The following is a 21,387-nucleotide window of genomic DNA, read 5'->3' as shown; positions in this document are numbered from 1 at the left end:
AAGGAGTTTGAGTATCTGTAGGGAAGAATTTTGAGTGTCTCTGGGTCTTGTTCATGAGTGAGGGGAGGACGGAGAACGAGATCAGCCGGAGAATCGGAGCGGCAGGGGCGGTATTGCAGTCGCTGTACCGCTCTGTTGTGACGAAAAGAGAGTTGAGCCAGAAGGCAAAGCTCTCTGTCTACCGAGCAATCTTCGTTCCTACTCTCACCTATGGTCATGAAGTGTGGGTTATGACTGAAAGAATAAGGTCGCGAATACAAGCGGCCGAAATGAGTTGGGTGGCTGGCATCTACCTTAGGGCCGATTCACACTCCTATTTTACCGCTGTAGTGCCGAAATGATTTCGGCTCGTCAGAAAGTTTCAGTAGCACCGAAGAGCCGACTTTAGGACGGTACCCGCCCCCCCGAACCTCAAATGACGTCACATTGTAGCCTCTACAGAGCCCAACCGAGTATGAAACGCGCCTTAGAGATAGGGTTAGAAGTTCAGTCACGCGAGAGAGACTCGGAGTAGAGTCGGTGCTTCTTCGCCAGGAAAGGAGTCAGCTTAGGTGGTTCAGGCATCTGGTTAGGATGGGGGACCTATAGGGAGGTCCTCGAGGCACGTCCCACTGGGAGGATAGTACCCGGGGCAGACCAAGGACCAGATGGAGGGATCACATTGACTCACTGGCCTTGGAACGTCTCCCGTGTGAAGTGAGGGCGCTTCACCAACCCTTATCCTCTTACACCATCACGATATCATAACATAACATGCATATGACTGATGTGATCGGTGACAGACAAATGGCCTTTATTGTTTGTGTTAGTGACAAAACAAACGTTAAACTCTGTCTATTGTCAAAATGGCGTTTTTAATGTTTGTCTAGAGAAGACAAACATTAACCCATTTTGGACGGGAACCCCTTTTGGTGTTTTGAGAATTATGTTATACTTTAGCTATTGAAAAATAGCAGATCTACGAGCTTGTAGGTCTGCTATTTTTGAAAATCGTGAAAATGCGGCACAAATCTTTGAATATATGTTCTTTCAGAACGAACGTTTTTACTCAAATCTTTGGTTCTGGGGGGGTCCCTGGAACAACATATTTTCATATATTTTTGGGGGTCCTTGACATGAATTGTTTGAGAAAGACTGACATATAGAAACATGGGGTTTTTCAGAAAACTGTCATGATTTAGAAGACATGTGTAGAATGTTCCTCAGGTCTGAATGGGTTAAAGTCTGTATGGGCTAGAGTAAAATACAGATACAAACAAGAAACTGTAGCTAAATTAAGTACAGTATTCAAGTAAATGTACTTAGTCACCGTCCACCACTGGTACATACACTGCATAGGGAGTGGATTTTAACGTAGGAGGCACGTGCGTGCGTGCGTGCGTGCGTGCGTGCGTGCGTGCGTGCGTGCGTGCGTGCGTGCGCTTGCGGGTGTATGGAACTATCATCTGTGTGCTGGAATTGTCATTCTCTGCACACTGAGTTGATCTGCAGGTTTCACTCATAAGCCCACAGACGAGTGCACGGCACACACACACACACACACACACACACACACACACACCACACACACACACACATACACATACACACACACACACAGTTAATTCACTCACTACATGAGCCCGGGGCTCATGTAGTGAGTTCAGCGGTAGAACAGCCGGATGGAAACCGTGAGGTTCCCGGTTCGATCCCTGTGGGCTCCCCCAGAGTTAGTGTCGAAGTGTCCTTGAGCAGCAAGACTCTGAACCCCTTGTGCAGGTTGGTGCCTTGCATGGTTTCCTCCGCCATCGGTGTGTGAATGTGTGTGTGAATGTGTGTGAATGGGTGAATGTAATGTGTGTGTGAATGTGTGTGTGTGTGAATGGGTGAATGTAATGTGTGTGTGAATGGGTGAATGTAATGCACAATCTATGTATACTAGGGGTGCACAATTATGAAATTATGACTGATATCCGATCTCCGATTATTTGCAGGGTCATATCTGCCGATACCGATTCTGACCGATTCCGATAAATACAGAGGACCACAATGGAAACAAGCCTAGGCCCTAGCCCTATAGGGGCTGATTGGCCCAAAGCTGTTACCCATTTTGACCTGAGATCAGATTCTAAAAATGTCTTCTACATCCTGACAGTTTTCTGAAAAAGCTGTGTTTCTATATCAGTCGTTCTTCGATTTTTCAAAAATAGCAGACCTACAAGCTCATAGCGCGCTATGAGCTTGTAGATCTGCTATTTTTCAATAGCTAAAGCATAACATAATGCTAACACCAAAAACACAGTGGCCATAATTGCCCATAATCCTCCTTTTCACACAGTGAAATGCACCATTTACCATAACGCAAAAATAAACATTCTTGTTCATCACAATGTCTTCGTATAAACTGGAGCACTTCCGTCTCCGTCTGTCTAAGGCTTTGTGTAGAAGCTGCTTCCCTTCAGATAACACGCTGTCCCGTCCACTGGGGAGAGAATTTGGGGACCCACAGAAAGAATGAAAGATAGTGAATCATTATTGGAAATGTTTACACTTGTGTATAGGCAAACCGCGCCATCTTCTGACTGCCTGGCCTGCATGCCTGCGCTCCTGGCTGCTCCTCCAACCCCCCCCCCCCCCCCCCCCCCCCCCCTCCCACCATCTCTTATCTTGAGTGAGGGGTGGGTGGGGGGGGGGGGGAGGTGAGGGGAGGCGTCTGTCTCTCGTGAAGCCCATGCATCCGCAAAAGCCTTTAATGCAATTGGACAGGAGAGGCATTTCATCTTTTGGTTAAGGATCCCGCACACGGCCGCCTAGGCAGCGCTAGGCGCGAGTGTGCCGAGAAGACGAATGTGATCGTGGTGCCGCGCTGGTGATGCAAGCTAGATATTCTTCACCAGACAGCACGTTGTTGCACTTGAAGACCTGCATGAGGCCGGCTGTATCGTGCAAAATGTCTTGTCAAATCCAAAATCTATATCAGCGGTGCTCTTGACCTTTTCATGTCAAGGACGCCTGAAATTATATTGTATTTGATATTTGGCCATCTCAAAATATTTTGTTCCAGGCAGCAAAGATTGAAGTTAAAAATGTTCACAAATGTTCACAATTTAAAAAAAGAATAGCAGATCTACAAGCTTATAGCGCGTCACTTTGTGCCGCGCTATGCGCTTGTAGTATTTTCTAAACTGACGGATCCTTTCCCTGTTTTAGTGAGTCAAACAGAATAGAAGTCCCTGGTTGGACCTGAGTGTCTCTCCTTTTGTTTTGGTTACTCCTAGTTCTGACGACAGAATCATGTTCTTTCATATAGCTCTGGTTCTGACGACAGAATCATTGTCTTTCTTATATACTCTCGTCAAACAAACTCGATCACGTCTTGAGTCAAACGCGTGAGCAGCAACAGGACATTACTGGTGTGAACTTACAAAACAGGAAACTGCCAAGAAAGGGAAAGAGAATGTTTCCTGCATGAAACCGGGCCTGTTACTCAAGAACCCGACGAGAAAGGAGAAGAGAGAGATCTCTGATAAAGCTGTCAACGCTTTACAAAACTATTATTCCAAATGAGCTGTGAATCAAATCCCGTAGAACAGTGCATGGTTTTCAACTCTTTCCATATCCAAGGCCCATTATTTATTCAGCATTTGAGCCACGGAACCATTGTTGTTTGTTGACATTTAGCCTCTCGGACCCAACAAATATGTTGTTGTCAAAATTCATTGGATAAGATTTTGTCCACAATTCCATGCTGTATTGATGTTGGTGGTGACAGTGGCAGCGGTGGCCGAACGGATAGCGGCGCGGTCTTGATACCGGAAGGTTCCTAGTTCGAATCAGCCGTCCGACACGTTAAAATTACCACCGCTGAAGTGCCCTTGAACAAGGCATTGAACCACTACGATGAAATGTGTTCTATGAGCAGGGCCTGGCTGGAAACAAGTTCTTGAGCTTAGCCCAGATACCCTGGGTAAATATAGATTTCATTTCATTTCATTTCATTTCATTTCATTTGGTGCCAGGCAGGCAAACAAGTATTCTACATTCTCTAATTGTGTAGACTTCTTGTAAATTAAGTAATGCAGATGTTTAATAATAATTGAACTCTTGAGAGCGTGACATGAAACCAAATGGACCGTAAGGGTCCATTTGGTTTCATTTCACGCTCTCAAGAGTTAAAGATCTATAAGGGTCCATTTGGTTGACAACTCTCCATCATTTAGCTGGGGACCACCTGGAACCTCCTAAAGGACCACTGGTTGAAAACCACTGCCGTAGAACATAATTCCTGTAGTTTTGAGTTATATGCCTTGTGCACAACACAACACAACACAATGTAATATCATACAGTGAAGTGTTGTTAAACCCATTCTGGACGGGAACCTGTTTTTCCTGCGATGGTATCGGCTACTAAACAAACTGGTCAGGCTCCTACTTGGCCTCACCCCCCGAACCCACCTCACCCCTGCCCACTTTGACAGACTGGCATGGCTTAGGGTCGGCGACAGAGTACAGCATCTTGCAATGGGTCTGGTCCACAAGATTCGATACTCCACCAAGATACCCATGTAACTGTCTAGATACTTCCTTAATGTTAACGAAGTCCACACCCACAACACCAGAGGGAGTGCAACGAATCATGTTCAACCCAGATTCGGCACAAACAAGGGACTAAATTATTTTCGCTCCTATGCCACCAAAATGTGGAACGCCCTACCAACAGTCATTAAGACATGCGAATCCCTTGACTCCTTCAAAACCGCTCTCAAAGGGCACCTACGGATGGCTGCAATTCGAAACTGGCCCCCGTAAAATCTGAATCAGCCCCCACCGCCCCCCCCTTTTTCCCCTCACTGTATATGTTTCTTTTCCCTTTTTACCTCCATTATGATGAATTCCTGTACTGTTCTTTGTCTATATAGAAGTGTCTATTTGTACGTCTCTAAATGTTTTGATGAATTGAACATGGTGGACCCTGTTGTAAACAAGTGTAATGCTTAATTGGGTCGTCCACTCACAGTTAACAGCCTTTGTATTGAGTTTGTGCCTGAAATGTACTGTAATTCTGCAAACTGTTAATACAATTTCAATCAATCAATCAATCAATACTGTCTCCAGAGGCTTTGACACCTTCAACCCCCCCAGCGGGGTTACAGCCATTGTCTTTTAACTTGACCAATGGGATGTCTGGAGGTGTGAAGTCCAGTCCCGTGGGGGGAGGGAGGGTGGCAGGGGTCATTTGGACCAACAACGACTAGACAGAGATGGTATAAGTATGCCTGAAATCATATTTAGAAAATGTTTCAGATGAAAAAACAAAAAAACAGAGATGATTTAAATCGAATATTTAGGAAAAGTCATGGAAGGGGAACGTTCTGAGAGCTTCACGGGGAAAGATAATCAACTTAAACATCCTATAGCAGGTGTTCTCTGCTGGAGTGCTGCGGAGATAATGAGATAATGAGAGCTCCTCTTCATAGCCTGAGGCCCTAATCATGCTGTAAATGTACGCACATAGTAGAGCATATTAATGAATGATAGTATGACCTCTGTTCTGTTGAGAGCGATGCACGTCTCTGTACGCTGCCGTGAAGACATCCATTATTGACTGACAGAGTGACGGCGAGTCAATAAGGAATGTCGTCTGATTGATTGATTTATTAACAGTTTGCAGAATTACAGTACATTTCAAGTACAACTCAATACAAAGACTGTCAACTGTGAGTGTCAGTGGACGACACCATAAAGCATTACAACTTGTTTACAATAGAGCCCACCATTTTCAATTCATCCAAACAATTAGAGACGTACGAATATACACAACTATATATAGTCAAAAAGGGGAAAAGAAAGTAATGTCATCTCTCCTAATGGTACCAACAACCATCAATACAATACAGCATGGAATAAAATCTTTTCCAACAACAAGAGTTAGTTAGTTTTGGGTCTGAGCAGGCTAAATGTCATCAAACGGTGGTCTGTAGTTCTGTACGTGGCTCGAATGCCAAATGAATAATGGACCTTTTTTATATGAAAAGGGTTAATTGAAAAGCACAAACTCACGATCTTCACCCCATCGTCCTCTTCCAAGGCGCGTGTCACCAAACCAAACCAACCAAAGCATAAATCAGTCATATAACGGACGTTTGCTTCTGACGAGGTGGCTTTATGTCGGCCAATTAATTACGTTAACAGCGTCCACTCCTCGCCACCGTCCAGGCGGGCTTTGGTTCGCCGCACTTTAAAAAAAATAATGCCGTGTCAGCGTGTCATTCCACCCCGCCTTGATGCTCTTATGGGTTTTGTAGGGTTTTTCTAATCCAGATAATTTGGACAAATGAGTGTCTGGAAAGAGGCCCAGTCGGTCGGTTGGCCCAGCGACGTGCATTAGGGTCATTAGCCCCAGAATTGAGGATACGGATGGAGAGGAAGAGGAAGTAGAAGAAGAAGAAAGCATTTCCCTTGTTAATTACATAACGAAATTTATGGTTCAGCCATTACTTGATTGGTTGCAGTGGTGCAGCCACCCTACCATTCGCTAACGCACGTCTCACACACACACACACACACACACACACACACACACACACACACACACACACACACACACACACACACACACACACACACACACTCTCTCTCTGTCTCATGTCTGTCTCTGTCTCTCTCTCTCTCTCTCTCTCTCTCTCTCTCTCTCTCTCAATTCAATTTCAAAAGGCTTTATTGGCATGATAAATATGTTCTACATTGCCAAAGGCCAAAGCATACATACAACAAAACAAAAGTCAACATTGTGCACACAGAGACAACAACTCTATGCGCACACAGAGACAACAACAAACATCCCGACAATAATGAACAACAAGCAATACAGTAACAATGAAAATAAATTAACAGACAGAAACATAATGACCCCTCTCTCTCTCTCTCTCTCTCTCTCCGCTCATTACTGTGCACAAATGTATTATATATACATACATAATTGTGTTTGAGCACAACATGCATATAAAACCCAGAAATGTTCCATGTTGCGTGCATGCTGTGCGCCCCCCCCCCCCCACCACACACACACACACACACACCACTTCAATCATTCTACAGTCGTGGCCCCCTGCCTAACCTATTCTGTCCGGGAACCATTTTGGTGTTTTTATACTTTAGCTATTGAAAAATAGCAGACCTACAAGCTTGTAGGTCTGCTATTTTTGAAATATCGTGAAAATGCGCACAAATCTTTGAATATATTTATTCTTTCAGAGCGAACGTTTCTAACTCAATGTTTGCTTCTGGGGGGGGGGGGGGGGGGGGTCCCTGGAACAACATATTTGGGGGTCGGCGGCCAAATATATTTATTTTTGGGGGTCCTTGACATGAAAATGTTTGAGAACGACGGACATACCGTTTATAGAAATATGGGTTTTTCAGAAAAAAGGAATTTGTAGAATCGTCTTCAGGTGTAAAGGGGCTAATCTAGCTGTCATATACCTGTCATATAATGATGTGGTCATGGAGTTCCGTGTGTGTGCTTCTATAGTTTATGTCTCCTACCTGTCATATAATGATGTGGTCATGGAGTTCCGTGTGTGTGCTTCTATAGTTTATGTCTCCTACCTGTCATATAATGATGTGGTCATGGAGTTCCTTGTGTGTGCTTCTATAGTTTATGTCTCCTACCTGTCATATAATGATGTGGTCATGGAGTTCCGTGTGTGTGCTTCTATAGTTTATGTCTCCTACCTGTCATATAATGATGTGGTCATGGAGTTCCGTGTGTGTGCTTCTATAGTTTATGTCTCCTACCTGTCATATAATGATGTGGTCATGGAGTTCCGTGTGTGTGCTTCTATAGTTTATGTCTCCTACCTGTCATATAATGATGTGGTCATGGAGTTCCGTGTGTGTGCTTCTATAGTTTATGTCTCCTACCTGTCATATAATGATGTGGTCATGCAGTTCCTTGTGTGTGCTTCTATAGTTTATGTCTCCTACCTGTCATATAATGATGTGGTCATGCAGTTCCGTGTGTGTGCTTCTATAGTTTATGTCTCCTACCTGTCATATAATGATGTGGTCATGGAGTTCCGTGTGTGTGCTTCTATAGTTTATGTCTCCTACCTGTCATATAATGATGTGGTCATGGAGTTCCGTGTGTGTGCTTCTATAGTTATGTCTCCTACCTGTCATATAATGATGTGGTCATGGAGTTCCGTGTGTGTGCTTCTATAGTTTATGTCTCCTACCTGTCATATAATGATGTGGTCATGGAGTTCCGTGTGTGTGCTTCTATAGTTTATGTCTCCTACCTGTCATATATGATGTGGTCATGGAGTTCCGTGTGTGTGCTTCTATAGTTTATGTCTCCTACCTGTCATATAATGATGTGGTCATGGAGTTCCGTGTGTGTGGCTTCTATAGTTTATGTCTCCTACCTGTCATATAATGATGTGGTCATGGAGTTCCTTGTGTGTGCTTCTATAGTTTATGTCTCCTACCTGTCATATAATGATGTGGTCATGGAGTTCCGTGTGTGTGCTTCTATAGTTTATGTCTCCTACCTGTCATATAATGATGTGGTCATGGAGTTCCGTGTGTGTGCTTCTATAGTTTATGTCTCCTACCTGTCATATAATGATGTGGTCATGGAGTTCCGTGTGTGTGCTTCTATAGTTTATGTCTCCTACCTGTCATATAATGATGTGGTCATGCAGTTCCGTGTGTGTGCTTCTATAGTTTATGTCTCCTACCTGTCATATAATGATGTGGTCATGGAGTTCCGTGTGTGTGCTTCTATAGTTTATGTCTCCTACCTGTCATATAATGATGTGGTCATGCAGTTCCGTGTGTGTGCTTCTATAGTTTATGTCTCCTACCTGTCATATAATGATGTGGTCATGGAGTTCCGTGTGTGTGCTTCTATAGTTTATGTCTCCTACCTGTCATATAATGATGTGGTCATGGAGTTCCGTGTGTGTGCTTCTATAGTTTATGTCTCCTACCTGTCATATAATGATGTGGTCATGGAGTTCCGTGTGTGTGCTTCTATAGTTTATGTCTCCTACCTGTCATATAATGATGTGGTCATGGAGTTCCGTGTGTGTGGCTTCTATAGTTTATGTCTCCTACCTGTCATATAATGATGTGGTCATGGAGTTCCGTGTGTGTGCTTCTATAGTTTATGTCTCCTACCTGTCATATAATGATGTGGTCATGGAGTTCCGTGTGTGTGCTTCTATAGTTTATGTCTCCTACCTGTCATATAATGATGTGGTCATGGAGTTCCGTGTGTGTGCTTCTATAGTTTATGTCTCCTACCTGTCATATAATGATGTGGTCATGGAGTTCCGTGTGTGTGCTTCTATAGTTTATGTCTCCTACCTGTCATATAATGATGTGGTCATGGAGTTCCGTGTGTGTGCTTCTATAGTTTATGTCTCCTACCTGTCATATAATGATGTGGTCATGGAGTTCCGTGTGTGTGCTTCTATAGTTTATGTCTCCTACCTGTCATATAATGATGTGGTCATGGAGTTCCGTGTGTGTGCTTCTATAGTTTATGTCTCCTACCTGTCATATAATGATGTGGTCATGGAGTTCCGTGTGTGTGCTTCTATAGTTTATGTCTCCTACCTGTCATATAATGATGTGGTCATGGAGTTCCGTGTGTGTGCTTCTATAGTTTATGTCTCCTACCTGTCATATAATGATGTGGTCATGGAGTTCCGTGTGTGTGCTTCTATAGTTTATGTCTCCTACCTGTCATATAATGATGTGGTCATGGAGTTCCGTGTGTGTGCTTCTATAGTTTATGTCTCCTACCTGTCATATAATGATGTGGTCATGGAGTTCCGTGTGTGTGCTTCTATAGTTTATGTCTCCTACCTGTCATATAATGATGTGGTCATGGAGTTCCGTGTGTGTGCTTCTATAGTTTATGTCTCCTACCTGTCATATAATGATGTGGTCATGGAGTTCCGTGTGTGTGCTTCTATAGTTTATGTCTCCTACCTGTCATATAATGATGTGGTCATGGAGTTCCGTGTGTGTGCTTCTATAGTTTATGTCTCCTACCTGTCATATAATGATGTGGTCATGGAGTTCCGTGTGTGTGCTTCTATAGTTTATGTCTCCTACCTGTCATATAATGATGTGGTCATGGAGTTCCTTGTGTGTGCTTCTATAGTTTATGTCTCCTACCTGTCATATAATGATGTGGTCATGGAGTTCCTTGTGTGTGCTTCTATAGTTTATGTCTCCTACCTGTCATATAATGATGTGGTCATGGAGTTCCGTGTGTGTGCTTCTATAGTTTATGTCTCCTACCTGTCATATAATGATGTGGTCATGCAGTTCCGTGTGTGTGCTTCTATAGTTTATGTCTCCTACCTGTCATATAATGATGTGGTCATGGAGTTCCGTGTGTGTGCTTCTATAGTTTATGTCTCCTACCTGTCATATAATGATGTGGTCATGGAGTTCCGTGTGTGTGCTTCTATAGTTTATGTCTCCTACCTGTCATATAATGATGTGGTCATGGAGTTCCGTGTGTGTGCTTCTATAGTTTATGTCTCCTACCTGTCATATAATGATGTGGTCATGGAGTTCCGTGTGTGTGCTTCTATAGTTTATGTCTCCTACCTGTCATATAATGATGTGGTCATGGAGTTCCGTGTGTGTGCTTCTATAGTTTATGTCTCCTACCTGTCATATAATGATGTGGTCATGGAGTTCCGTGTGTGTGCTTCTATAGTTTATGTCTCCTACCTGTCATATAATGATGTGGTCATGGAGTTCCGTGTGTGTGCTTCTATAGTTTATGTCTCCTACCTGTCATATAATGATGTGGTCATGGAGTTCCGTGTGTGTGCTTCTATAGTTTATGTCTCCTACCTGTCATATAATGATGTGGTCATGGAGTTCCGTGTGTGTGCTTCTATAGTTTATGTCTCCTACCTGTCATATAATGATGTGGTCATGGAGTTCCGTGTGTGTGCTTCTATAGTTTATGTCTCCTACCTGTCATATAATGATGTGGTCATGGAGTTCCGTGTGTGTGCTTCTATAGTTTATGTCTCCTACCTGTCATATAATGATGTGGTCATGGAGTTCCGTGTGTGTGCTTCTATAGTTTATGTCTCCTACCTGTCATATAATGATGTGGTCATGGAGTTCCGTGTGTGTGCTTCTATAGTTTATGTCTCCTACCTGTCATATAATGATGTGGTCATGGAGTTCCGTGTGTGTGCTTCTATAGTTTATGTCTCCTACCTGTCATATAATGATGTGGTCATGGAGTTCCGTGTGTGTGCTTCTATAGTTTATGTCTCCTACCTGTCATATAATGATGTGGTCATGGAGTTCCGTGTGTGTGCTTCTATAGTTTATGTCTCCTACCTGTCATATAATGATGTGGTCATGGAGTTCCGTGTGTGTGCTTCTATAGTTTATGTCTCCTACCTGTCATATAATGATGTGGTCATGGAGTTCCGTGTGTGTGCTTCTATAGTTTATGTCTCCTACCTGTCATATAATGATGTGGTCATGGAGTTCCGTGTGTGTGCTTCTATAGTTTATGTCTCCTACCTGTCATATAATGATGTGGTCATGCAGTTCCGTGTGTGTGCTTCTATAGTTTATGTCTCCTAGTAGGCTGAATTTGACGTTCCTTGTGATTTATCAGCGTGGGTTTTTTTTTGACAATAAAACCTCTTGTGTATTCGATGCTCTGCCTGTGGCTGGTCGTTCTGCATTGGAGTCCCTTCACCTCCTCCGTCTCCACACTGACACATGCCTTAACCCATTTTGGGCGGAATCCCTTTTGGTGTTATAAGCATTATGTTATACTTTAGCTATTGAAAAATAGCAGATCTACAAGCTCATAGCGTGGCACCGAGTGCCGCGCTACGAGCTTGTAGATCTGCTATTTTTTTAAATGTTGTAAAAATGTGGTGCAAATCTTTGAGTATATATTCTTTCAGAGCAAACGTGTTTAAGTCAAATCTTTACTTCTAGGCGGTCCCTGGAACAACATATTTTCAGATGGGGGTCCGCGGCCAAATACAGATAATTCTGGGGGTCCTTGACATGGAAAAGGTTGAGCACCACTGACATGGAAACATAGGGTTTTTCAGAAAACTGACATGATTTAGAAGACAATATTGTAGAATCGAACTTAGGTCTAAATGGGTTAATTGCCTTGCCGTAATAATCTTTTCATCAATTCTTCTTGATCACTATATTCCTCCCAACCTGACTCCCTCGACGGTCGTTATTCTCGTTAACGCTTTGATGTTTCACCTTTTATTTACTTCATAGAATGATCTAGGTGCTGAATTATTTCATTCATTCATTCATTCATTCATTCATTCAATGCATGAAACGTTCTCCACATGTCAATTATGTGCTGAGCAACAGACACCCCTTTCTTTGAGACTGCGGTTCGCATTTATTATGATGAAAACGTGCAATTCCCAGTCAGTCTGTGCATCACTCAGAATCCCCATACATGGGAAAGCATGGTGCACAGGTCTCGAGACACGAGACCTGTGAGCACGATGTGACGCATTGTGAGCTTGTAGATCTGTTATTTTCCAAAAGGATTTTTAGACATTTTATACATTTGACAATTTGTTAAATGGAACCTTCTGCATAATGAGTACTTTTTACTTTTGATACTTTTAAGTACATTTTGATACCAATACTTTCGTACTTTTACCCAAGTACATTTTGAATTCTGGACTTTTACTTGTAACAGAGTAGTAGTTCTACATTGCAGTGTTGATACTGTACTTTCTTAAATAAGCAAAGCATGTGAGTACTTTTTCCACCCCTGCCTTATTATCTGGTAGCTCCTCCTCCTTATGGTAGCTCCTCCTCCTTATTATCTGGTAGCTCCTCCTCCTTATGGTAGCTCCTCCTCCTTATTATCTGGTAGCTCCTCCTCCTTATGGTAGCTCCTCCTCCTTATTATCTGGTAGCTCCTTGATCTGTACTGATGTTCGACGTTCTCCAGTGTCGTTCTCATGACATGTAGTTTTCCCGCTGACACACGTCATCTGTGTGACGGATCTGTGTGTGTGTGTGTGTGTGTGTGTGTGTGTGTGTGTGTGTGTGTGTGTGTGTGTGTGTGTGTGTGTGTGTGTGTGTGTGTGTGTGTGTGTGTGTGTGTGTGTGTGTGTGTGTGTGTGTGTGTGTGTGTGTGTGTGTGTGTGTGTGTGTGTGTGTGTGTGTGTGTGTGTGTGTGTGTGTGTGTGTTCGTGTGCGTGTGCGCGTGCGTGCGTGCGTGCGTGCGTGCGTGTGGATCTGCTGGGACTTGACACCCATTAGTCCCGCATTTTAAAACGAGACACCACAACTCCAGCTGTTTACAGAGCGCCTCGTTTATTTAAGAAATCAATCCAGTGCCGTGGCAGCTAGTCTAAACTGGAGTTTGCAAATGTTGCTCTTTCTACGTGTTCTTGCCAGACGGAGCCTGGAGGAGGAACAGATAATCTGAATATTTTAGGATCTGGAGAGAATGCCTTCATGGCCTCCGACTTCACCGAGAAAATTAATGAGAACACAGTGCAGCTCATATCAGGAATTACAGTAGATAGAATCGTGAAAATGTGTGCAAATCTTTTTATATACATTTTGAAAGCGAACATTTTTAACTCGTATCTTTGCTTCTGTGACACGCATCATACGTTTTTCAGAAAACTGTTCTATTCTATTTTTTAATCAGGTCTTTTAACCCATTCCAGGCGGGAATCCCTTTTGGTGTTTGAAGCATCATGTTATACTTTATCTATTGAAAAATAGCAGATCTACAAGCTCATAACGCGGCACCGAGTGCTGCCCTATGAGCTTGTAGGTCTGCTATTTTAGAAAAATCGTGAAAATGTGGTGCAAATCTCTGAATATATATTCTTTCAGAGTGAACGTTTTTAACACAAACACAAAGCTTCTATACATATTTTCAGAAGGGGGTCGGCGGCCAATTACATATATTTGTGGGGCTCCTTGACATGAAGTAGTTTGAGAACCACTGACATAGAAACATAGGGTTTTCAGAAAACTGTCATGATTTAGAAGACATTTGTAGAACCGTCCTCAGGTCTAAATGTGTTTAATGTGTTTAAGGAAACGTGTAAATCATGTCATTTCATGCAAGGCAAGCTCTTCTTTTACTAAAATGAACCTGTCCTCTCTTCTTCCACACGCAGTTCCTGTGCTTGAAGAACATCCGGACGTTCCTGTCGGCGTGCAGCGACATCTTTGGCATGAAGAAGAGCGACCTGTTCGAGGCCTTCGATCTGTTCGACGTCAGAGACTTTGGAAAGGTAACGATCTATTCATGTTCTGTTTCATGTCAGGGACTTTGGAAAGCGTATTTTTTGCGGCTTTCGCCTTTATTTTATATTTTTTAAAGAGGGACAGACAGTAGGCTGACAGGAAATGGGGGAGTGACATGCAGTAAAGGCCGTCGGGATCGGGAGTCGAACCCACGGCACACTGCCAGACTCGGACTACCGGCCAAGGTGCCTGGACCGCTGAGCCTGAGTCGTTACGTTTGAGCAGACCTGACCATTCCACCATCAACCGTCGATGCATCTAATTTGTCTTTTCATCTCACTGAGACGAGCCGTTTTAATAAAACTAAAATCATGGCACACACAAGTGAACAGTGAGATTACATAATATGTTCCCTAGCCGCCACACGGTATTGCAGTCTATTTTATAAATTAAAGCAGAGACAAAAAACGAGCACCACACTCAGTCTGCTATTGGCACGGGTATATACGCAGCTCACAGAGATTCACAGTGAGAAAATAATAGGCAGCACTCCCAAGTCCTTCTGGTGCTTTTAATTGGTAGAGCCACGGGCGGACAGCGCACGGTACATAGAGCCACGGGCGGACAGCGCACGGTGCAGACATGGGCGGACAGCGCACGGTACATAGAGCCATGGGCGGACAGCGCACGGTACATAGAGCCATGGGCGGACAGCGCACGGTGCAGACATGGGCGGACAGCGCACGGTGCAGACATGGGCGGACAGCGCACGGTACATAGAGCCATGGGCGGACAGCGCACGGTACATAGAGACATGGGCGGACAGCGCACGGTACATAGAGACATGGGCGGACAGCGCACGGTACATAGAGACATGGGCGGACAGCGCACGGTACATAGAGACATGGGCGGACAGCGCACGGTACATAGAGACATGGGCGGACAGCGCACGGTACATAGAGACATGGGCGGACAGCGCACGGTACATAGAGACATGGGCGGACAGCGCACGGTACATAGAGCCACGGGCGGACAGCGCACGGTACATAGAGACATGGGCGGACAGCGCACGGTACATAGAGACATGGGCGGACAGCGCACGGTACATAGAGCCACGGGCGGACAGCACACGGTACATAGAGACATGGGCGGACAGCGCACGGTACATAGAGCCACGGGCGGACAGCGCACGGTACATAGAGCCACGGGCGGACAGCGCACGGTGCAGACATGGGCGGACAGCGCACGGTACATAGAGCCACGGGCGGACAGCGCACGGTGCAGACATGGGCGGACAGCGCACGGTACATAGAGCCACGGGCGGACAGCACACGGTACATAGAGCCACGGGCGGACAGCGCACGGTACATAGACACAGACGTGTTTCGCCGTCAAGCCTTCCTCGGCGGCAGCGGCTCGTGGATGATTTATCAATATAAGACAAAAGACACAGATTTATAAATCATCAGCGACTGCTGGGATTTTTTTCAACATAGCTAGCGAGTGCTAATGAGTACAGTGTTCTAATGAGTACAGTGTTCTAATGAATACAGTGTTCTAATGAGTACAGTGTTCTAATGAGTACAGTGTTCCCGGCTACACGCAGTGTACGGCAGCATACATTATATACATATACAGTATATATATTATACATATAGCGGTGGCTCAGGGGTAGAGCGGCTGGATGGTAACCGCAAGGTTGCCAGTTCGAACCCGGGCTCCCTCAGAGTTGGTGTCGAAGTGTCCTTGAGCAAGACACTGAACCCCTAATTGCTCCCGATGTGCTGGTTGGTGCCTTGCATGGTTTCCGCCGCCATCGGTGTATGACTGTGTGTGAATGGGTGAATGTAATGCACAATCTATGTAAAGTGCCTTGGATAAAGGCGCTATATAAATGCATCGAATATACATTCGACTGACTTAGTGTGGACTTTAGTGTCCGGGTAGCTCAGTCCGTAGAGAACTCGCCTCTCGACCACAAGGTCATGGGTTCGATCCCGGGCACCGCATGAGTAGCACGGCTAGATGTGGTATAAGTACTTGGACCTGATGGTAGTTGTTGCGCTCCACCTCAGCATTCCATCTCCCAGAGGTCTATAGGGCATTGAAACAGGGATAGACTCCATCTCCCAGAGGTCTATAGGGCATTGTAACGGGGATAGACTCCATCTCCCAGAGGTCTATAGGGCATTGTAACAGGGATAGACTCTAACTCCCAGAGGTCTATAGGGCATTGAAACAGGGATAGACTCCATCTCCCAGAGGTCTATAGGGCATTGTAACAGGGACGGACTCCATCTCCCAGAGGTCTATAGGACATTGTAACGGGGATAGACTCCATCTCCCAGAGGTCTATAGGGCATTGTAACGGGGATAGACTCCATCTCCCAGAGGTCTATAGGGCATTGTAACAGGGATAGACTCCATCTCCCAGAGGTCTAGCGCATTGAAACGGGGATAGACTCCATCTCCCAGAGGTCTATAGTGCATTGTAACAGGGATAGACTCCATCTCCCAGAGGTCTATAGGGCATTGTAACGGGGATAGACTCCATCTCCCAGAGGTCTATAGGACATTGTAACGGGGATAGACTCCATCTCCCAGAGGTCTATAGGGCATTGTAACAGGGATAGACTCCTTCTCCCAGAGGTCTATAGGGCATTGTAACGGGGATAGACTCCCATCTCCCAGAGGTCTATAGGGCATTGCAACGGGGATAGACTCCATCTCCCAGAGGTCTATAGGACATTGTAACGGGGATAGACTCCATCTCCCAGAGGTCTATAGGGCATTGTAACAGGGATGGACTCCATCTCCCAGAGGTCTATAGGGCATTGTAACAGGGATGGACTCCATCTCCCAGAGGTCTATAGGGCATTGTAACAGGGATAGACTCCATCTCCCAGAGGTCTATAGGGCATTGTAAAGGGGATAGACTCCATCTCCCAGAGGTCTATAGGGCATTGTAACAGGGATAGACTCCATCTCCCAGAGGTCTATAGGGCATTGTAACAGGGATAGACTCCATCTCCCAGAGGTCTATAGGGCATTGTAACAGGGATAGACTCCATCTCCCAGAGGTCTATAGGGCATTGTAACAGGGATAGACTCCATCTCCCAGAGGTCTATAGTGCATTGTAACAGGGATAGACTCCATCTCCCAGAGGTCTATAGTGCATTGTAACAGGGATAGACTCCATCTCCCAGAGGTCTATAGGGCATTGTAACAGGGATAGACTCCATCTCCCAGAGGTCTATAGGGCATTGTAACAGGGATAGACTCCATCTCCCAGAGGTCTATAGGGCATTGTAACGGGGATAGACTCCATCTCCCAGAGGTCTATAGGGCATTGTAACAGGGATAGACTCCATCTCCCAGAGGTCTATAGGGCATTGTAACGGGGATAGACTCCATCTCCCAGAGGTCTATAGGACATTGTAACGGGGATAGACTCCATCTCCCAGAGGTCTATAGGGCATTGTAACAGGGATAGACTCCATCTCCCAGAGGTCTATAGGGCATTGTAACAGGGATAGACTCCATCTCCCAGAGGTCTATAGGGCATTGTAACGGGGATAGACTCCATCTCCCAGAGGTCTATAGGGCATTGTAACGGGGATAGACTCCATCTCCCAGAGGTCTATAGGGCATTGTAACGGGGATAGACTCCATCTCCCAGAGGTCTATAGGGCATTGTAACGGGGATAGACTCCATCTCCCAGAGGTCTATAGGGCATTGTAACAGGGATAAACTCCATCTCCCAGAGGTCTATAGGGCATTGTAACAGGGATAGACTCCATCTCCCAGAGGTCTATAGGGCATTGTAACAGGGATAGACTCCATCTCCCAGAGGTCTATATGGCATTGTAACAGGGATAGACTCCATCTCCCAGAGGTCTATAGGGCATTGTAACAGGGATAGACTCCATCTCCCAGAGGTCTATAGGGCATTGTAACAGGGATAGACTCCATCTCCCAGAGGTCTATAGGGCATTGTAACGGGGATAGACTCCATCTCCCAGAGGTCTATAGGGCATTGTAACGGGGATAGACTCCATCTCCCAGAGGTCTATAGGGCATTGTAACGGGGATAGACTGGCTGATACCGACAATAAGCCAGTACAGACAGTATTTAAGCTTACATACACTGACTTACATACTTACTTACTTACATACGCTGACTGTAATACAGTCGACAGAACCATGTATGTTTAATTCATACGCTGACTGAACACGGTCGACATGCAGACCCCCTGCAGCTTTAATAGCTTCCTCTCATTAAAGTCCGAAACAGTGTTGGCTGTTTCATCTTCTCTGTGGGGTTAACAGTCTGCGCCTCCGGGCCCTGTGTTTTAATGTCTCTCTCTCTCTCTCTCTCTCTCTCTCTCTCTGTCTCTGTCTCTGTCTCTGTCTCTGTCTCTGTCTCTGTCTCTGTCTCTCTCTCTCTCTCTCTCTCTCTCTCTCTCTCTCTCTCTCTCTCTCTCTCTCTCTCTCTCTCTCTCTCTCTCTCTGCCGTGCTGCTGATGGTGTCTGTCGTACTTTGAGTAAAAGTATCAATACTGCAATGTAGTAACTCAAGTTTTCAATGTAATGCAGTAGTAAAAGTACAATATTTGGATCGCAGATGTAGTGGAGTAGAAGTAGAAGTAGGCGACGGTGGCTCAGGAGGTAGAGCAGGTCGTCCAATGATCCATGGGTCGGCGGTTCGAATCCCGGCTCCTCCTGTCTACATGTCAAAGTGTCCTTGGGCAAGACACTGAACCCCAAATTGCTCCCGATGTGCTGGTTGGTACCTTGCATGGCTTCATGGGTGAATGTAATGCACAATCTATGTAAAGCGCCTTGGATAAAGGCACTATATAAATGCACCATTTACCTTTAAGTAAAAGTATTGGTAATTGGGAGTACTCAAGTAAAGTACAAATACCTCAATTGTACGGTACTTGAGTAAATGCACTTATAGTTACTTTCCACCTCTGTTGCTGAGAGAGAGGGTGTCCGTGGCTCCCTGACAGCCCACGCTGCCATCCTGCTGCCGTCATGAAGTTTAGGCTGTGAGGTTTAATTAGAAATCCCCAACACTCCCACGGGGAGGCTGGGCAGGCGGCGCGCTGCCTCTTATTGGAAGGCGGCTAGCCGGTGGACCGTGGCGCGCACACACACACACACACACACACACACACACACACACACACACACACACACACACACACACACACACACACGTGTTTTCTGTGTGTGTGTGTCTGTAGAGACTAGAGAGAGAGAAAAGTGGCACGTCATCTTTTTGACATGTTCAGTCTGAACATCGACATACTGTACTGTCATCTCTACTGTAAATGGTGCAGCACTTTTTATCCAAAGCGCTTTACATAGATTGTGCATCACATTCACCCATTCACACACATTCACACACCTTTACATAGATTGTGCATCACATTCACCCATTCATCGACATACTGTACTGTCATCTCTACTGTAAATGGTGCAGCACTTTTTATCCAAAGCGCTTTACATAGATTGTGCATCACATTCACCCATTCACACACATTCACACACCTTTACATAGATTGTGCATCACATTCACCCATTCACACACACATTCACACACCTTTACATAGATTGTGCATCACATTCACCCATTCACACACACATTCACACACCTTTACATAGATTGTGCATCACATTCACCCATTCACACACACATTCACACACCTTTACATAGATTGTGCATCACATTCACCCATTCACACACACATTCACACACCTTTACATTTTTCCCTTTTTACCTCTATGATGAATTTCTGTTCTGTTCTTTGACTATTAGAAGTGTCTATTTGTACGTCTCTAAATGTTTTGATGAATTGAACATGGTGGACCCTCTTTGTATTGAGTTTGTGCTTGAAATGTACTGTAATTCTGCAAACTGTTAATAAATATTTCAATCAATCAATCAATAGATTGTGCATTACATTCACCCATTCACACACACATTCACACACCTTTACATAGATTGTGCATTACATTCACCCATTCACACACACATTCACACACCTTTACATAGATTGTGCATTACATTCACCCATTCACACACACATTCACACACCTTTACATAGATTGTGCATTACATTCACCCATTCACACACATCCACACACCTTTACATAAATTGTGCATCACATTCACCCATTCACACACACATTCACACACCTTTACATAGATTGTGCATTACATTCACCCATTCACCGATGGCGGAGGACACCTTGCAAGGGGGTTCGGAGTCTTGCTCAAGGACACTTCGACGCTAACTCTGGGGGAGCCCACAGGGATCGAACCGAGAACCTCACGGTTCCCCATCTGGCCTTTCTACCGGCCACTCTACCGCTGAGCCGCTGCCGCCCCGCACTGTATAAGGAGACACATGATGCACTCCCCATGCGTCACGTGACCTAGAGTCATGTGACCTAGAGTCATGACATAGTCACGTCACCTAGAGGCATGTGACATAGTCATGTGACATAGAGTCACGTCACCTAGTCATGTGACATAGTCATGTGACATAGAGTCATGTGACTTAGAGTCATTAGATAAGTAGAGTGGTTGAGCGGTCGACGTGTGAAACAGGAAGTACGATGGGCCAATAGGAGAAGTGTGCTCAGCGTCTCTGGTGTGAGCGCAACGCAACGAACACACGTTGGCAATAACAGCATTCAGCTGCTGCACAGGAAATGATTAGGACACGTTTAGCAGTTAAACTCAAATGAGAAGAATGTGCTCAATGTAGGCCGTTTTATTATAGTCTAACTACTAAATGTCTACATACAAATGTGTACTGCAAATATACTATACTATACTAAATATTACAGTACACATTTGTATGTAGACATTTGGTAGTTCAACTTTGCCCCAAGTTGTACCTAACATAGTCACTGTCATACAGAAACCTTATTTCTACTTTTATCTTTTTCTTCTTTGTTTTTGTCAACTTTCTTTCATAATAATATTAATAATAGGAGGAGGCATGAGGTCAGTTCGGGTCTCTCCCCAGGTTGACAGAGGGAGGCGCTTGGATAAAGGCGCTATATAAATGCACCATTTACCATTTTAAAACCACTGGTCTCCACACAGGCAGAGCTGATG

General features: G+C 44.8%; 1 protein-coding gene across 2 annotated transcripts in view; it reads left to right on the top strand.

Annotated features, from left to right (window-relative positions):
• LOC306913526 (guanine nucleotide exchange factor VAV3-like) overlaps positions 1-21,387 on the top strand; it is a 76,107-nt gene that overhangs the window by 41,055 nt on the left and 13,665 nt on the right. For both annotated transcript variants that reach the window (XM_079490243.1, XM_079490244.1), the window contains exon 2: positions 14,178-14,294. In XM_079490243.1, coding sequence (XP_079346369.1) covers positions 14,178-14,294 — 117 coding nt within the window. The remainder of the gene's footprint in view (positions 1-14,177; positions 14,295-21,387) is intronic.

The sequence above is a fragment of the Electrona antarctica genome, assembly GCF_951216825.1.
Source record: "Electrona antarctica genome assembly, chromosome: 20".
Classification (NCBI taxonomy): domain Eukaryota; kingdom Metazoa; phylum Chordata; class Actinopteri; order Myctophiformes; family Myctophidae; genus Electrona; species Electrona antarctica.
The sequence above is the reverse complement of the archived record's forward strand: the minus strand, read 5'-3'. Positions and strand labels throughout refer to the sequence as shown.